The sequence below is a fragment of the Myotis daubentonii genome, chromosome 1 (genome assembly GCF_963259705.1).
Source record: "Myotis daubentonii chromosome 1, mMyoDau2.1, whole genome shotgun sequence".
NCBI lineage: Eukaryota > Metazoa > Chordata > Mammalia > Chiroptera > Vespertilionidae > Myotis > Myotis daubentonii.
Genome location: NC_081840.1, coordinates 194,805,762 through 194,820,504, shown reverse-complemented (window position 1 = coordinate 194,820,504; position 14,743 = coordinate 194,805,762). Strand labels below are relative to the sequence as shown.

General features: G+C 33.7%; 1 protein-coding gene across 19 annotated transcripts in view; it reads left to right on the top strand.

Moving 5' to 3' along the window:
- ADGRL3 (adhesion G protein-coupled receptor L3) overlaps window positions 1–10,056 on the top strand; it is a 787,514-nt gene extending 777,458 nt beyond the window's left edge. For 10 of the 19 annotated variants that reach the window (XM_059670118.1, XM_059670097.1, XM_059670081.1 and 7 more), the window contains one exon: window positions 7,631–10,056. In XM_059670118.1, the coding sequence (XP_059526101.1) occupies window positions 7,631–8,433 (803 nt within the window). In that variant the 3' untranslated portion in view covers window positions 8,434–10,056. Of the gene's footprint in view, window positions 1–670; window positions 800–5,700; window positions 5,753–7,630 lie in introns of all 19 variants that reach the window. The other 9 variants (XM_059670153.1, XM_059670135.1, XM_059670143.1 and 6 more) reach the window with 3 other exon arrangements.
- Window positions 10,057–14,743: the final 4,687 nt, after the last annotated feature.

The window sequence follows — 14,743 nt, the reverse complement described above, 5'->3', positions numbered from 1 at the left end:
TACCATGAAGTTAATATTTTTAAAATATTTTAAAATAATACCTATATTATCATTTTATCATATTTGTCAGTTCACCCAATTAGTATGCTATGGTGTACTAATAAGAGTGATTATTTTATTTTATTTCAATTTAAATAATGGCTCTTTTTAAAATTTTTAAAAATGTCAAATTCTTCTGTTGTGTCAACAACTGCTCTCCAAATGAGTGTTTTAAATGTTGCCTTTATTCTTTTTTACTTTCATTGAAAACAACCCAGTGGCTTCTGTGACTGAGGGGATGTTTGTTTAATTTTAGCTTTTCTTATTTGTTTTTAACTTTTTTTCAACTTTATTTTATGATTTGTTTGTATGGAAGATTGTATTTTGCTTTATTTTAATTTACTTTTAGCAAGCATGGGAATATATACTTGCTTATTCTTTGGAAAAGAGAGCACCCTAAATGTGGCTTAATCAACATTGTTAGTCATTTTATTTCTTCCCCATTGACTTGGATATGTGCATTGTTGGAAACGTGTGCTTTAGCGGCATATATTTTTCAGTCTAATTAGCTGCCTGCCTGTAATCAGGACTATATCAACTGTTGTCATTCTAAATGTTTCCTTTCTTTTTTTCAAACACATTTGCCTGATTGACCTGTTTTTTTCTCTGTCTTTCTATGGGGCTGCTCCAGGAGCCATGGCTAATCATCTTATAAGCAATGCTCTGCTTCGTCCGCATGGTACTAACAATCCCTATAATACATTGCTTGGGGAACCGGCGGTCTGTAACAACCCTTCTGTCAGCATGTACAACGCACAAGGTGTGCTGGAGTTTATCTTAATTTTTTTCAAGTCAGAGTCCCATTTTATGTAGCTTTTATGGCCACATTCTATTTTTCTTTCCTTCCTCCTGCCTTTCCTTTCTTTTGGAAGCAGACACACAGATTCCTTTCACCTTCTACCTCTCTTGGTGCTTTTATTTTCCATTTTCCTTAGGTTTTTTTCATAGTAAGAAATGGATTCCTTTCTTCTGATAAACAAATGCTTGATTCATCAATATGTGTTTGTTTCTTTGTAAAGTGATAAAATGTATTGTGGCTTGTCAGTACTTTTCTTGTTGTTGATTGATTTTGAGAAATGCGATATTTACCTAAGGTAAGTAAGATAAAGGAACACTTGAACCACTAGTCTTAATGTTATAAGATTAATAATAATCATATTCTGTTATACAATGAAGCACACTTTCGGCACAAAGCTTCAGTACTGATGAAAGCATTCATATGGGCTCCAGGGAAAATTACATTAAACATGGAGGAAAGAACAGTGAACTGAACAGTAGCAGTTCAGGATCTACCCTAGCTTTCTATGGTCCCTATGAGCTGGTTCATGAAGGTCCCCAAATCCTTTTTCTGTTGTTAAAAACAAGCCTTTTGAATATGGTTCCTCTACATTCTCTGGTTTTAAATGACATAAAATTTAATTGTGGCCTGGCCAGTATGGCTCAGTTGGTTGGGCATCATCCTGTGCAATGAAAGGTTGCTGGTTCGATTCCTGGGACTGGAGGTAGCCGTTTGATGTTCTGCTCTCACATCAATGTTTCCTTATCTCTCTCCCTCTTCCTTCCTCCCTCTCTAAAAATTAATTTAAAATCTTTTTAAAAATTATTGTTTAGCAAACAAAGAGCATAAATCTCTTAAAACAATTTATAATATTAAAGACAAGACATTGAAAATATCCATATATCATATGTAAAGAGACCACAAGAAAATAATATTCAGATAAAAGCTTTATAATCCTAGTCAGATGAACTTATTTAAAATTATATTTGAAAGAAAATTCACTATCAACAGAGACGTCCGAGATTCCTTCAAGTTAGATGTGATAGATTAGGAGTATTTAACATTTCCAGGCGATTTTGAATAAAATGTATATTAATCCTCCGTGAGAATCTTTGTGGGAGGCTTTGGTTTATTTTACCTTCTCAGTCAGAGGTAAATGATTAGGGGCATGAGTGGCTAAAATTTGGTGTGAATGCCCATTCCAGAAAAGTATCTTTGCTTCAGCATGGCCATTGGGTATCTAAAACCATCTGACCTTTCCAGGTGACCTTGCCAAATAAAAATTATGCTTTTAAATTATTTCTAAATACCAAAGTCAGTAATCCAGAAGTGACTTCAGGAATACAGTCAAATTGTTTGTCAATAGGATAAAATAATTAAGCAAACTTTACATTTTATTGCTCCTTTAAGGCCCATGTATCCAAGAAGCATAGAATTTTAGAATCAAAAGAAGGAATAGGTTCATTAGGTCCTCCTCATGACATTGCTGAAGTGCTTTCTCTAATATGACCCTTCCCAGCTCAGGATTTCATATACAGTGACTCTTGAACAAGAGGAGTTAGTGGTGCCCAACCCCCTATGTAGTCAAAATCTGCATATAACTTTTGATACCCCTAAAACTTAACTGCTAATAGCCTCCTGTTTTCTACAAGCATTAGCAATTACATAAACAAGCTATTAACCCTTAGTGTGTATGTTGTATCAAATATTGTAGTCTTACAATAAAGCTAGAGAAAAGAACATGTTATTATGAAAATCATATTTACAGTATTTATTTTAAAAATTCATTTATATGTGGACCCACACAATTCAAACCCATGGCGTTCAATGGTCAACTGCATTTAACTGTTGAATTGCTCCATTTGTTGTATATATTCTTTTCCTTCCACCTAGCTGAAATTTGCCTCTGGTCATGATCCTTAGATTTGCCCTCTAGAGCAAAGAGCAAAGCATTCTGCTCTCTGTTGCAGTCCTTTCAATACTTGAAAGCAGCTAACCTGTCTTCTTTTAGTCCTCTATTTCCCTAGGAAAATAACTCAATGCCATCAATGTGAGATAGTTTCTAGGTCCTTCTTCATAGTCACCCCCCGCCCCCGTAAATTTTCTCTCATTTGTCAATGTCCCTATTTCATTGTAGCATTCAATAAAGTATATTTTGCCAAAGGCACCAGATGTGGTTTAGCAGAACAGTTTAGCAGACCTCATAACGGCCTTTTTAAAAATTTGGGCTATGTGACAGATAACTGTGTCATCATAAACATTTTAAAGTGTGCTGACAGTAAGTTTTGAGTGATGTTAAATGAAGATTTACAGCATATCTGCAAATTAAATCTATTCTACATTATTCACACAAAGAAATGTTGGAAATTGTTTTAAAACTAGCAACAAATGTAGATAGCATTTTGTTTCAATTTTTATTATTCTAATATAGTTTCTGGTGTCTTATATAATGAAAAATTTAATAAGTATCATTCTATATTTTTTTCCTGATTTAATATCTGCTTTCTTGACTTATTTTCTTTTTATTGCTATCCCAAATTAGGAGATTTTTCTAAGGATGAAACACTTCCGTAAACACTATCAAAATGAAATTCCCATGATGCAAAAGTTAAAATAATAATATATATATATATATATTTAAAGTTTATTTCTGTGGAATTTATTACTGGATATTGTTATTAAGATCATCAATAAATACACAAAGGATTCTTCTGAATGGATTTGTGGTTTATGCCAGTAAACTAAATCAATTCTACTGAATTTCCTTAATGATAAGATAGCAAATAATTTTATTCATGTTTTTCAGAGTCAGAAGTGGAATTGTTCAGCTATTTGATGTTTAAATATTTTTAAGATGTTAATAAACTATGGTAGTGCTTAAAATAATTCTTTTTACAATTGACCCCAAATAAATCTTGGTGATTGTCATTTGCTACTAATCTTATGCTTTCAGATGAATGCACTTATTTTCTTACTGGCAAGGTGAAATCTTACATGAAATATAGGTGGCTCGGTATGTACTGGAGTGGTTTATGTTGAAGTACCACTTAATTCTGTCCTATGGGTCCTCTGATTCAGTTGCACCAATTCCATCCAAGCAAAGAAGCATTCATATTTAAAGTACCCATTTTTGTTTGTAATGCCTTTATTTAAAATATGTAAAGATGTGTTTATAGTGGTACTGAAGCTTATTGTTATTAATAAAGATGAATTGGATTTAGATTGTCTTTGGAAATATTTAAAACTTCATGCATAGTATTTCTGGACCATTATCTTTTTGTCAATATTGGACAATTCAATTTTTGTTAGACCAATTTCACTATACATAAACCTGTCAACAAAACATAATATAGAGAGGAATTCATGATTTTATAAAATAATGTACATTTTAAAGTAATTCAATTCTAAAACTTTAAAGACAGTTACATACTTAGGTTGGGATATAGCGAAGAATACATTATACATTATAGTTGGTAAGGATACAAGGTCATATTATAACATATATAAATAAATATTCAAAGCCCAAGGCAGATGTGAAGAGAACGAGATGACAGTATCCAGAGCAAATCCAGATTTCCTTTCTGGTCCCAGTTCTGCCACTCCGTGCAGGGTAGTTAGGTAAGGCTCAGCCTCTCTTGGCTGCAGTTTCCTCATCTCTGAGAAGCAGGGACTGAACTGAACTTATTATCTTTCATGTGCTTCCTAGTTCTAAAATTCTGTCATTTAAGGAGGGAGCTATAATGAACCTACAAACAATTACCCTCTGCTTTACTGGTCTGGCTTTCTATTTCCAGTTCCCCTTTTAAAGCTATTTTGAAAATTTAAAAGAAATTCCTCTGCATTTTGAAATATTGTTGGTCTTTTGCTGAGAACCAAATAAACTTTTAAAGTACACACACCTTATTTCTAAAGCAGTGGTTAAATTCTAACAAGCCAGAATCTCTTGAAATTATCTAGCCCAGTGAATTTGCAGGAGTATTTGTGTGTGTGATGATGATTTAACCTTCCTGTAAACAGAATCACAAAGAGCAGTTCTTTTGACCTGATTAAAATATGGGGTTTTTTAGAAACATGATTTCACTAGGATTGTTTTTAATGGACCAGTTCAAAAATGTTTGATTGCATATGATTGTGCGGCAACCCAGAAGAAAATTATATTGATGGTTGTATTCCCCCGCTCCCTCACATTTTTTTGATTCAGAATAATGATTGGATTTAACCTTTTTTCTTTCTCCATAGTTATACAACTTTTGAATATGAGCTCCAGAAATGACAGTATTGATCAGTATTATTTACAAATGATAATAATCATTTATATAGGTACAGTAGGGGAAAGATAATCTTTGTACATGCAAAGAGAAAATAAATATGGGAAAAATTATGAAAACCTTCAACTATAGCCTCTCTGTATATAAGCTAAAAGCTTTATAATTTTGCTGAAAATTTTAAAGTTAAATAACATTTCTTAGAAGCAGGTATTTTCTAAAATACATAAATACTCACACATATATATAATATTAAAATGTAATTATGGAAATAGTCATGGCTTGCCCTCAATATTTATTTTCCTTGGTTGGTGTGATAATCTTAACTTAAAAAAAAAGTGTATTTGTTTGAAATATACAAACTGTAGAAACGCTTATTAAAGACTCATTTTACTAGCATGTGTTAAGGTGGGGTTTTTATTTTCTGACTAACATTTCAGTATTTTTAATTATGATAAACCATGTAACACAGACTCATGAATTTGGGGGCAGTGAAAATTATTTCCTTTGACTCTTTTTTCTGCATATCATCAATTTGCTTTTTACTCATGTTTCTTCTACTGTCGCTGTAAGCTTACTTGTTGTTTTTTCTTTCCTTTTCTTCATGCTGTCGTTTAGAGCCCTACAGAGAGACAAGTATGGGAGTAAAGCTAAACATTGCATATCAAATGTAATTTTTTTTAGTTCACTTTTATTGCATCACATATAGATGATGTAGTTATTAAAAACAGTTCATCTCACAATTTAAAAACTAAAGAACCTATGAATTGACTTATATAAATATATGTTAATAGAGATTAGACGCTTTTGTTGTCTGATTCTTTTACTGTGTCACATAATCAACATAGTTGTTAAGTCTCATGTAATGTTTGTGTGAGTTAAATTGTTTTTAAATTAAGCATTTATTTTTGCTAATTCATAAACTTTTAATTTTTATTAGTACATTTCATCATACCAATATATGTCATATGCAACATGCCCACTTTAATTTTACTATGGCTGTTTTCAACTCGTACCTAATGCATTGACAACAGAAATAATAAACACGTTTCAATGCATCAGTCACGCGACCATAACCATCAAGCCTACCATAGCAGCAGCCTCTGCAGCAGCCATCACCCATCACATACGGCCCTTTAAAAAGCATTTACTTTTTTTTCCTTAACATTGTGGATTTGTCTACAAGATAGCGTATAACATGAAAATAAATTGCTTCACCCTATGTCTGTGATGGCTGCTTTTTAATGTATTTTATGCACTGCTGTTTTAGAAAACCATGTTACTTGAACACAGAGTATCCATCAGATGTCTATCTAAAAATTGACCAATTTGGGACACTTTATTTAAACCAGCAGTGAAATAGTTCAGTTTTGATAAACAATTGCGTCACAGATATAGAATGAATGCTATATTTTCACAAGTTAGCAGTACATTGAGAAGTTAATGAATTATTCAACTAATTGTTCTGTAAAGCAATACCCTTTCTTATTTACCACTATTGGTCGAATGTTTGTGTTTGATTTTCTTTTGTGGTTGCATTTGAAGAGATTTATGGAATTATAGATCTTGGATTTCTGTTCATTCAAGAGAATGCAAAAACCTTGAATAAGCATGTGGTCAAATTTATTTCACTATAGCTGTTTCTTTCCAGAATACAATGTTTAATCAATCTCTTCTTAAGCCTAAAGTTTAATATATAACACAAAGTAATCACTTATTATGAAATGGAAACTTTAATTTTCACACTATGTTTTTAGGAACCAGATCAAATTCTTTTCTATTATTATCTTAATGACCCTAAATAATTACTAATGGGTTAATCTATAATAGCAACCAAAGTGCTTATAGCAGAGAAAAAAAAGTAGAAAGTAAAGAGAAATATTTTTCTTTTGAAAGTTCCTATGTGCAAATTATTTTGATGTGCCACTCATTTGACTAAACATTATTTTATGACTACATCATTCTGACAAATTTAACATAATCCTTTTGTGGTTTTGTATGTAGGAATTACTTTTAATATTACAGAATTATATATCAAATTATTAGAAAGCGCTTGATTCATTTACTTGGACCAGTATATTCAAAGTACCACACAGGAATTATGTTACTACTATACCTATTCCAATGTTAAGACAACATGTAAAATTAAAGGTAACTAATTATTGAATTGACTTTGATGTGTATAAATTGAAAGTTATGAATGATTATACCAAAGTTTTGCTCCCTCGCCCCCCAAAATTTTAATTAAATAGGCTTCAAATAAGTTTAGGCAATGTCTGTGTGTAAATTGCAAATTCATAGATTTTATTTTTCTTTTTAAGATTTATTTTAAATAGTTCTTTTCCATTTATAAGATTTCTATCAATTGTCCAAGTATATATAGATGTGTACATTAAATTAGTGTATTTTACTTCCAAACATTTTATACTTAATTAAAAATGCTAGCAATTTATACATACTTCACAGTGCTATGTTTCTGCTTTTGTGTGTGTGTGTGTTCTGTGGCCCACTGGATAGCAATGTCATAGTGTCTTGTAATTTCTTTCAGAGGGGCTTCTGAACAATGCCAGGGATACAAGTGTCATGGATACTCTACCACTGAATGGTAACCATGCCAACAGTTACAGCATCGCCAGCGGCGAATACCTGAGCAACTGTGTGCAAATCATAGACCGAGGCTACAACCACAACGAGACCGCCCTGGAGAAGAAGATCCTGAAGGAACTCACTTCCAACTACATCCCTTCCTACCTGAACAGCCACGAGCGCTCCTGCGAGCAGAACCGGAATCTGATGAACAAGCTGGTGAACAACCTGGGCGGCGGGGGGAGCGAAGCGGACGCCATCGTCCTGGACGACGCCGCCTCCTTCAGCCACGAGGAGAGTCTGGGCCTGGAACTCATTCACGAGGAGTCGGACGCCCCCTTACTGCCCCCACGACTCTACTCCGCGGAGAACCACCAGCCACACCACTACCCGCGAAGGCGGATCCCCCAAGACCACAGCGAGAGCTTCTTCCCTTTGCTAACCAACGAGCACACCGAAGAGCTGCCGTCGCCCCCCAGGGACTCGCGCTACACCAGCATGCCCGCCCTGGCCGGGGTGCCCGCGGCCGAGAGTGTGACCACCAGCACCCAGACCGAACCCCCGCCGGCCAAGGGGGGCGACGCCGAGGATGTTTACTACAAAAGCATGCCAAACCTGGGCTCCCGAAACCACATCCACCAGCTGCACACCTACTACCAGCTGGGTCGCGGGAGCAGCGATGGCTTTATTGTCCCTCCCAACAAAGACGGGACGCCGCCCGAGGGCAGCTCCAAAGGACCTGCTCACCTGGTCACTAGCCTATAGAGGGGACAGGATGGACGCCACCCGAGCCGCGCGCACCTGCCGGGCCGCCCCAGCTGCTGCCAGCGGTGGGAAGGATGTGGACTCCTCAGTCTCTATGCTGTTCTGGAATGACAACCGCAGACTGTCAGACCTTTTTTATTTTCTTTCTTTTTTTTTTTAACTGGGATTTTTAGGTCAGCCCAGGGGAGAAAGGTCACTGCTGAACCCCCCCTGTGCCCTGTCCTTTCCTGCCCTTTCCCCCCTCAGATGGAGACTTCATTATGTTAATGAACGAGATATGAAGAAAATGGCGCTCCTTGTGGCCTTGTTGATCATGTTGTGTTTGTTCTAACATCTCTGATGCTCTGTTACTATAATGACAAGGACCTGATTTTTTTTCTGAAAGGCCGGAAGAGTTGTTTGAAATTAGTAACAATGCTGCGTCTAGATTGGAGTGCTGCACAAACAAACATAAAAGCAAAGCAAAACTGAATCACATAGTGGTTTTTAGTCGCTCACCACCTGAGTTCCCCGCAGCAGGAATAGCTGTGGTATACAAAAATCAAACGACACAATTAATAACGAAACGGAGGGGAATTCTAGAATTATATGCTAGATGCATATTTTATGATTTGCTGTATTAACGGATGATAAAACTAATGGCAGAAAAAAATCGAACAATTTCCATGTAATGTACAGATACTAGCATTGCACATATAGTCTGCTTTCTGTTCCTCCAGAATTTGAGTCCTGTTAATGTAGTGCAAAAAAAAGAAAAGAAAAAAAAAGAGATACATTTTCTTTTTCTTTCGTGCTGGTCTTGCAAGTTTGTCTACCAGTAAGAGAGCAAAGTTTCCTTCCTTATGCTTTTGTTTTCTTTCTTTCTTCATTTTTTTTTCTTTCCTTTTTTCTTCTTTCTTTTTTGCCTATTTTCTTTAAAATGTCACCTGGCAAAAAAATAAATAAATAAATAAATAATAAAATAAATAATAAATGAACTATCACTTTATAAGAATCATTTTCTAGTAATGCAAACAAATTATTTTTTACAAAAAAAATAAAATAAATAAAATTAGACTTCCTTCCGCACTATATATCTTTATTCAGTCAGAATATTTCCAAGAGCATTTTTGCAAATTAGAGCAGGACAAACTTTTATGTTTACGGTGCACATCTGTTATAATGCAAGCATATTTGGCAAGCGATTCATCACCATGACAGTAGCTATGGTTCTAGAAGTCAAGAGATGTCAATAGAACTAGTGGGGCTTCTGCATGTGAAAACAAAAAACAAAAACATGGTATCCCATAGGCATTAAAGTGCTGAATGCTCAGTCTGATCCACAAGTGGGCACCTGCACTACCAATTTTAAAGGAAATTCACCCCCTTGTAGTAAGAATCAAAAGGTCAAGTTATTTTTAAGTGATTAAAAAAAAATCTTCTGTTTGCTAACAGGAACATTTATTTATTTGACAGGATTTTAAGTAATATAGGAATACAAGAGGTAAATTAGCAGCACATATAATTTTCTTTTTAAATTTACGATCCATTTTGTATGGTCTCAAAGTTGGATGACCTCATTACTAATATTTGTTGTAAAAGTGAAACTTGTTTGCCAACCAATAAACAACTGATTGAGATTTAGTAGATATTGTATTGATGTATGTACTATATGATTGATTAATTATTCTTTTTATTTTTCTCACCTTTCTTTCCTTCTGTTTTCAGTATACAAACTTTTCCTAATCCTCTATGGCCCAGATGAGCCAGGCAAAAGAAATTAATCTGCCGGAATGAATAACTTAAGCACAAAATTACACAGTTTTTGCAGACGGAGTAAACCAGAAAAATGGGATGGGCATGTTTATGTTGGCCGAAATAAGATGCATAACGTACTTTTGAGCACGTTAATATATAGGTTACTATGTGCTTATTTTTAAAGCAGCTACAGTCTCTTGAGCTTATTATAAAAGCCAATTCAATCAGAGATTTAAGTATTAAATTGGGGGGAGTGGAGGTGGATCATATAATTTCCTTCCTTGTAAACTCCATTTTGATGTTAGAAATTTAAATTCACTCAACTGGCAAAATAACAGAGTAACAGCAAAGAGAATATCCATTTTGTAATGGTAGTATAAGACATTTTAATGCTAATTTTAAAGCTAGAATGAATTTGCCAAATTATTATTTCTCTTGCAGTATGTAATATCTTGGTGATTCCTTTTTCCTTTTCATTTCTCCCAAACCTAAACACCTACCACCTATAAACTGATTTCTTAAATGAAGATGTGAAGGAATAGTTTAGAGAATAGCCAGTAACCTATAGTTTTAAAATATATGACAAAAGGAAACGTTTTGTACATCCTAACCTTATATCGCCTCAAGATATCTTATGCATCCTTCCTTTTTAGTCACTTGACCAGAGTATTTTTTAAGTCTACATATTTTCTTTAAATTGTAGGAGAACCACAAGCTTTAACAGAAGTTAACCACAAGCTTTAACAGAATTTAAAAGATGCCTTGTTTTTTTTACCACCTTTGGTTGACTCTGTATTTTACCAATTATTATTTTCTAGTGAAATAATGTTGTAATAACATTTTTAGACTTGAATTTGTTTTTCTCTCTGAGGTCTCTTTCACATGATGAAGTTTTCTCATGCCACACTATGGCGACATTCGCACCTGAAAGGTGGTTACTCTATTTGGGACATAGAATACATTTGGTAATGAAAGAACCCTTGTTAGACATGTTTAAGGTAACTTCATGTGGTCTGTAGGTTATGGATACTTACGCTTGTTTTGCCAACCCAACAGTAATCTATATGAGAGCAACTCTGTCATTAAGAAGCTAGTTTCAAGATCAATGGGGAAACTACCTCAAATCCAGCTTGCTGATGCTGCCAATTCTGATTGTCTAATGTTGCTACCTCCCTGCCCGCTATCTTTTGTGTTTCATTATATGGAAATTTGAAGCAGGTAGCCCCCGCCGCTCTACCCCCCCCCACCCCCGCACACCCGCACACCCCCTCCCCCAGCTCTCCTAGACTAAGTTGAAGAAAATCACTTGAATACATAAAGGGGAGCAGAAAGCCATTCTGTACTGTCAGTTACTACCAAGTTCCTAAGATGAAAGGGTAAGGTTTTTGAACTCTCATACATCATAACTGGCTTTTAGAGTAAACCGGAAAAGACTTAAGATCCTGAGACTGTCACAAGAAGAGATTGTTCCCCCAAGTTTTATGTGACTATAATAAAAACAAACAGTGAGTGGATAAAGGAGTTAACTCTCCATTTCTATAGAAATCTGTGTATATCTAACATACTCATTTAGTCCTCTTTACACTAGCAAGAATTGCATTCCTGAACTTGAATCTTTTTTATGTACATTTTCATACGTAACTATTGATAAATTAATAATTTTAAAAGATGCCTTGGTTTTTTTTTTTTACCACCTTTGGTTGATATTTTTAATACCCTGTAACATTCATGACATTATCTGCATATTTTCGATGTGTTTATCTGATTTTCCATTAAGAAGTAGATTTGCATCAAACAGATATACACATTATCTGATAGCTGTAAAAGTTATGCCAATAAAAACAAACCAATTACTATTTCCTAGTGAAATAATGTTCTAATAACATTTTAGACTTGAATTTGTTTTTCTCTCTAAGGTCTATTTCACATGATAACTTATCAGGGCATTAACTGACTGCATGTTTAGTTGATTCAGAAACTGTGGGAATATTGCATAGTTCATGTTCCTAAATAATAATATTTATGGAGAAATCTAAGTTTTGTGAAGGAGAAGTAGGTTCCAATTAAATTTTTTATCATCCCTCTTTGTTTCCACATTTTTAAAATTAAAAACATGATAATTGAATAATAAATTGCTATGCTAAAATTATTATAATGACAAAAAAAGAACTGGCATGAGAACAAATATATTGAAGTAAAAATAACCAGGAAAATTAATCAAATGCAGGTAATAGAAATACCCTTAACTTCCTATAAAAAAATTTCACAATGACTCTAAATTAAAATGTAGTTTATGATCTGTATTTTTTAAATTCCCATTAATCTAAAAATGTTGACATATCGATGAAAATTTTTCAGATTTAGCGTTTTTAACTTTTTTAATATTAACTTATTCAGTGTGATGAGACTTTTCATGATAATGGAGGTAAGCATATGAGTAAATTATTAATATTTACAAAGGACCCATAGACTTAATTTTGGGCAATAATTTTAGACTTTTTCCCCCTACACATGTTTGAACCACTGACCAGTTTCCTAACTTTAAAAAATGGCATTAAAAACTTTAAAGACTGACTTTCTTATTATTGTAGAGTCCAAAAGGAAGAGGAAAAATATTTTTTGGATTGTCTAAAGACCAACTCCAAATTAATCATCATCTCCTATTAATGAAAGGATAATTAGTTTTTAGAAGTTGCCCCTCAGTACTGTACCAAAGTGCCATTGCTTAGGATGTTTGAGGCAGGGAAAAAAAAACAAAACAGTACAGAGCTACTATGCATGTCAATTCAAATTTAGAGAGGGAGAAAAAGAAGTCAACCCCTAATTTAATTTTGAGCAATTCTGAAAATATTGACAAGAATGTCCTTTCTTCTCTAACAAAAATACTTGAGATAAAGTAATATGTATGCTCTTCCCAGAATATTTTAGTAGTGCCAAGGTATTAAGGTTTAATTAGTTCATGTTTAGTAATTTATAACTATAACTTACCATATAAATAATTACTATGCATTCCTAATACTTTACATATAGGTTAGACTTCTACACAGCCATAAATTAGGAACATGGGAGCGCGAGAGTGAAGCAGCAACATTGCAAAATAGCTTCTGAAAGCATTTTTGTGCAAATGAATTCTAAGTGAGAAACTCCTTTGAGCTCATAAAATAAATGTCATGGATCCCAACTATAAATTTAATTTTGTAATTAGCAATTATGTCCTTTTTAAACCACCTGAAAAATATTGTTAAATGTTTAAATTATTATTTAGGCTAATAGAAATTAAAAAGTGTTCGTAGCTGCTTATTTCCTGCTTAGGCCATAAAAGGAATCTTTTCTGTTTACTAATTAACCCGATTACTTCCTCTTTGCTTTAAAAGGGATATCATTTTTTAACTTTCAACTGTATACATACCTACCTACTCTGATTCCGTTTATTTACAGCTTGCAGAGGAAATAGCTGATTTACAACATCACAAACTTTATGATTTTTGCAATAAAGCAAGTAGTTTTTATGGTTTTGCATATTGTCATTTGAAATAAAGTTATTGCTATTTCCTCTTTTTGAAAAAAAATTAAAAGTCTGCACTTTAACATCTAAGACCTGTAAGTTATTATTCAAGTGTCTTTATAGCAACTATGTTTTAATGTTTCTTTCTCTCTGTTAATATTATGTCACCCAAATTTTTCTCATTTAATTCATGTCCCATTGGAGTATTTCAAAGTTAAATGCAAACTATGATTTTTAAGAAGTCATGTGAAAGGAGAACTTTGATTTATATATGAGGTCCAAGAAGACAATATGAGAAAAAGCTCTATTGTGGTAACCAAATCTTTTCCATCACAATACGAACAGAAGAGGAGCAGAATCAAGTTGGCAAATTTATGGTAAGGTAGCAGGTCCTAAATTAGAGTTCCAGATAAACCATTTCCAGGAAAAAATAATGAAATAATTTAGAGTGATAAAAATCTTAAACACTGTACCAAATGCTATTGATGTTTTAAAAAAATAAAATTGGAGTTCATCATATTATAATCTTACCTTGCTGATTCCACTGGAAACCCTAAACACTTTTAACATCCTAGATATTTCTTGTCTAGTGACACCCTCTCTGAAGGAAATATGAATATTTTATCAATGTTCCTTATATATAAGTATTTTTACCTCAATTCACTTTCACCCTCTAATCTGCTTACTCTATTGTACACCAACACAGTTAATGCGACTTGTAGCTTTGTACCTTTTAGAGCTTTATTATGAGTCTTTCTAATAAACATTAAATTAATATTAACTTGGAATTATGTACATTGTGCAAAATAATTCACAACCAAGCAATATTCATATTATCAGATAATTCATTATATATAAGAATATTACTTTGAAGCTGAACAGATAATTACACTGCTGAAAATATTACTCTCAAGTTCTTTCTATTCAATTATTATAGTCACTTTATTAAATTCTACAGGCAGTTGTACACATGATGTGCTATCAGAGTACTCCATAATCCAAATGTGTCTAAAAGTATTCCCAGTGCTTCTTCACTCTAGAATGCTAAAGGAAAGAGCCTGAACGAAG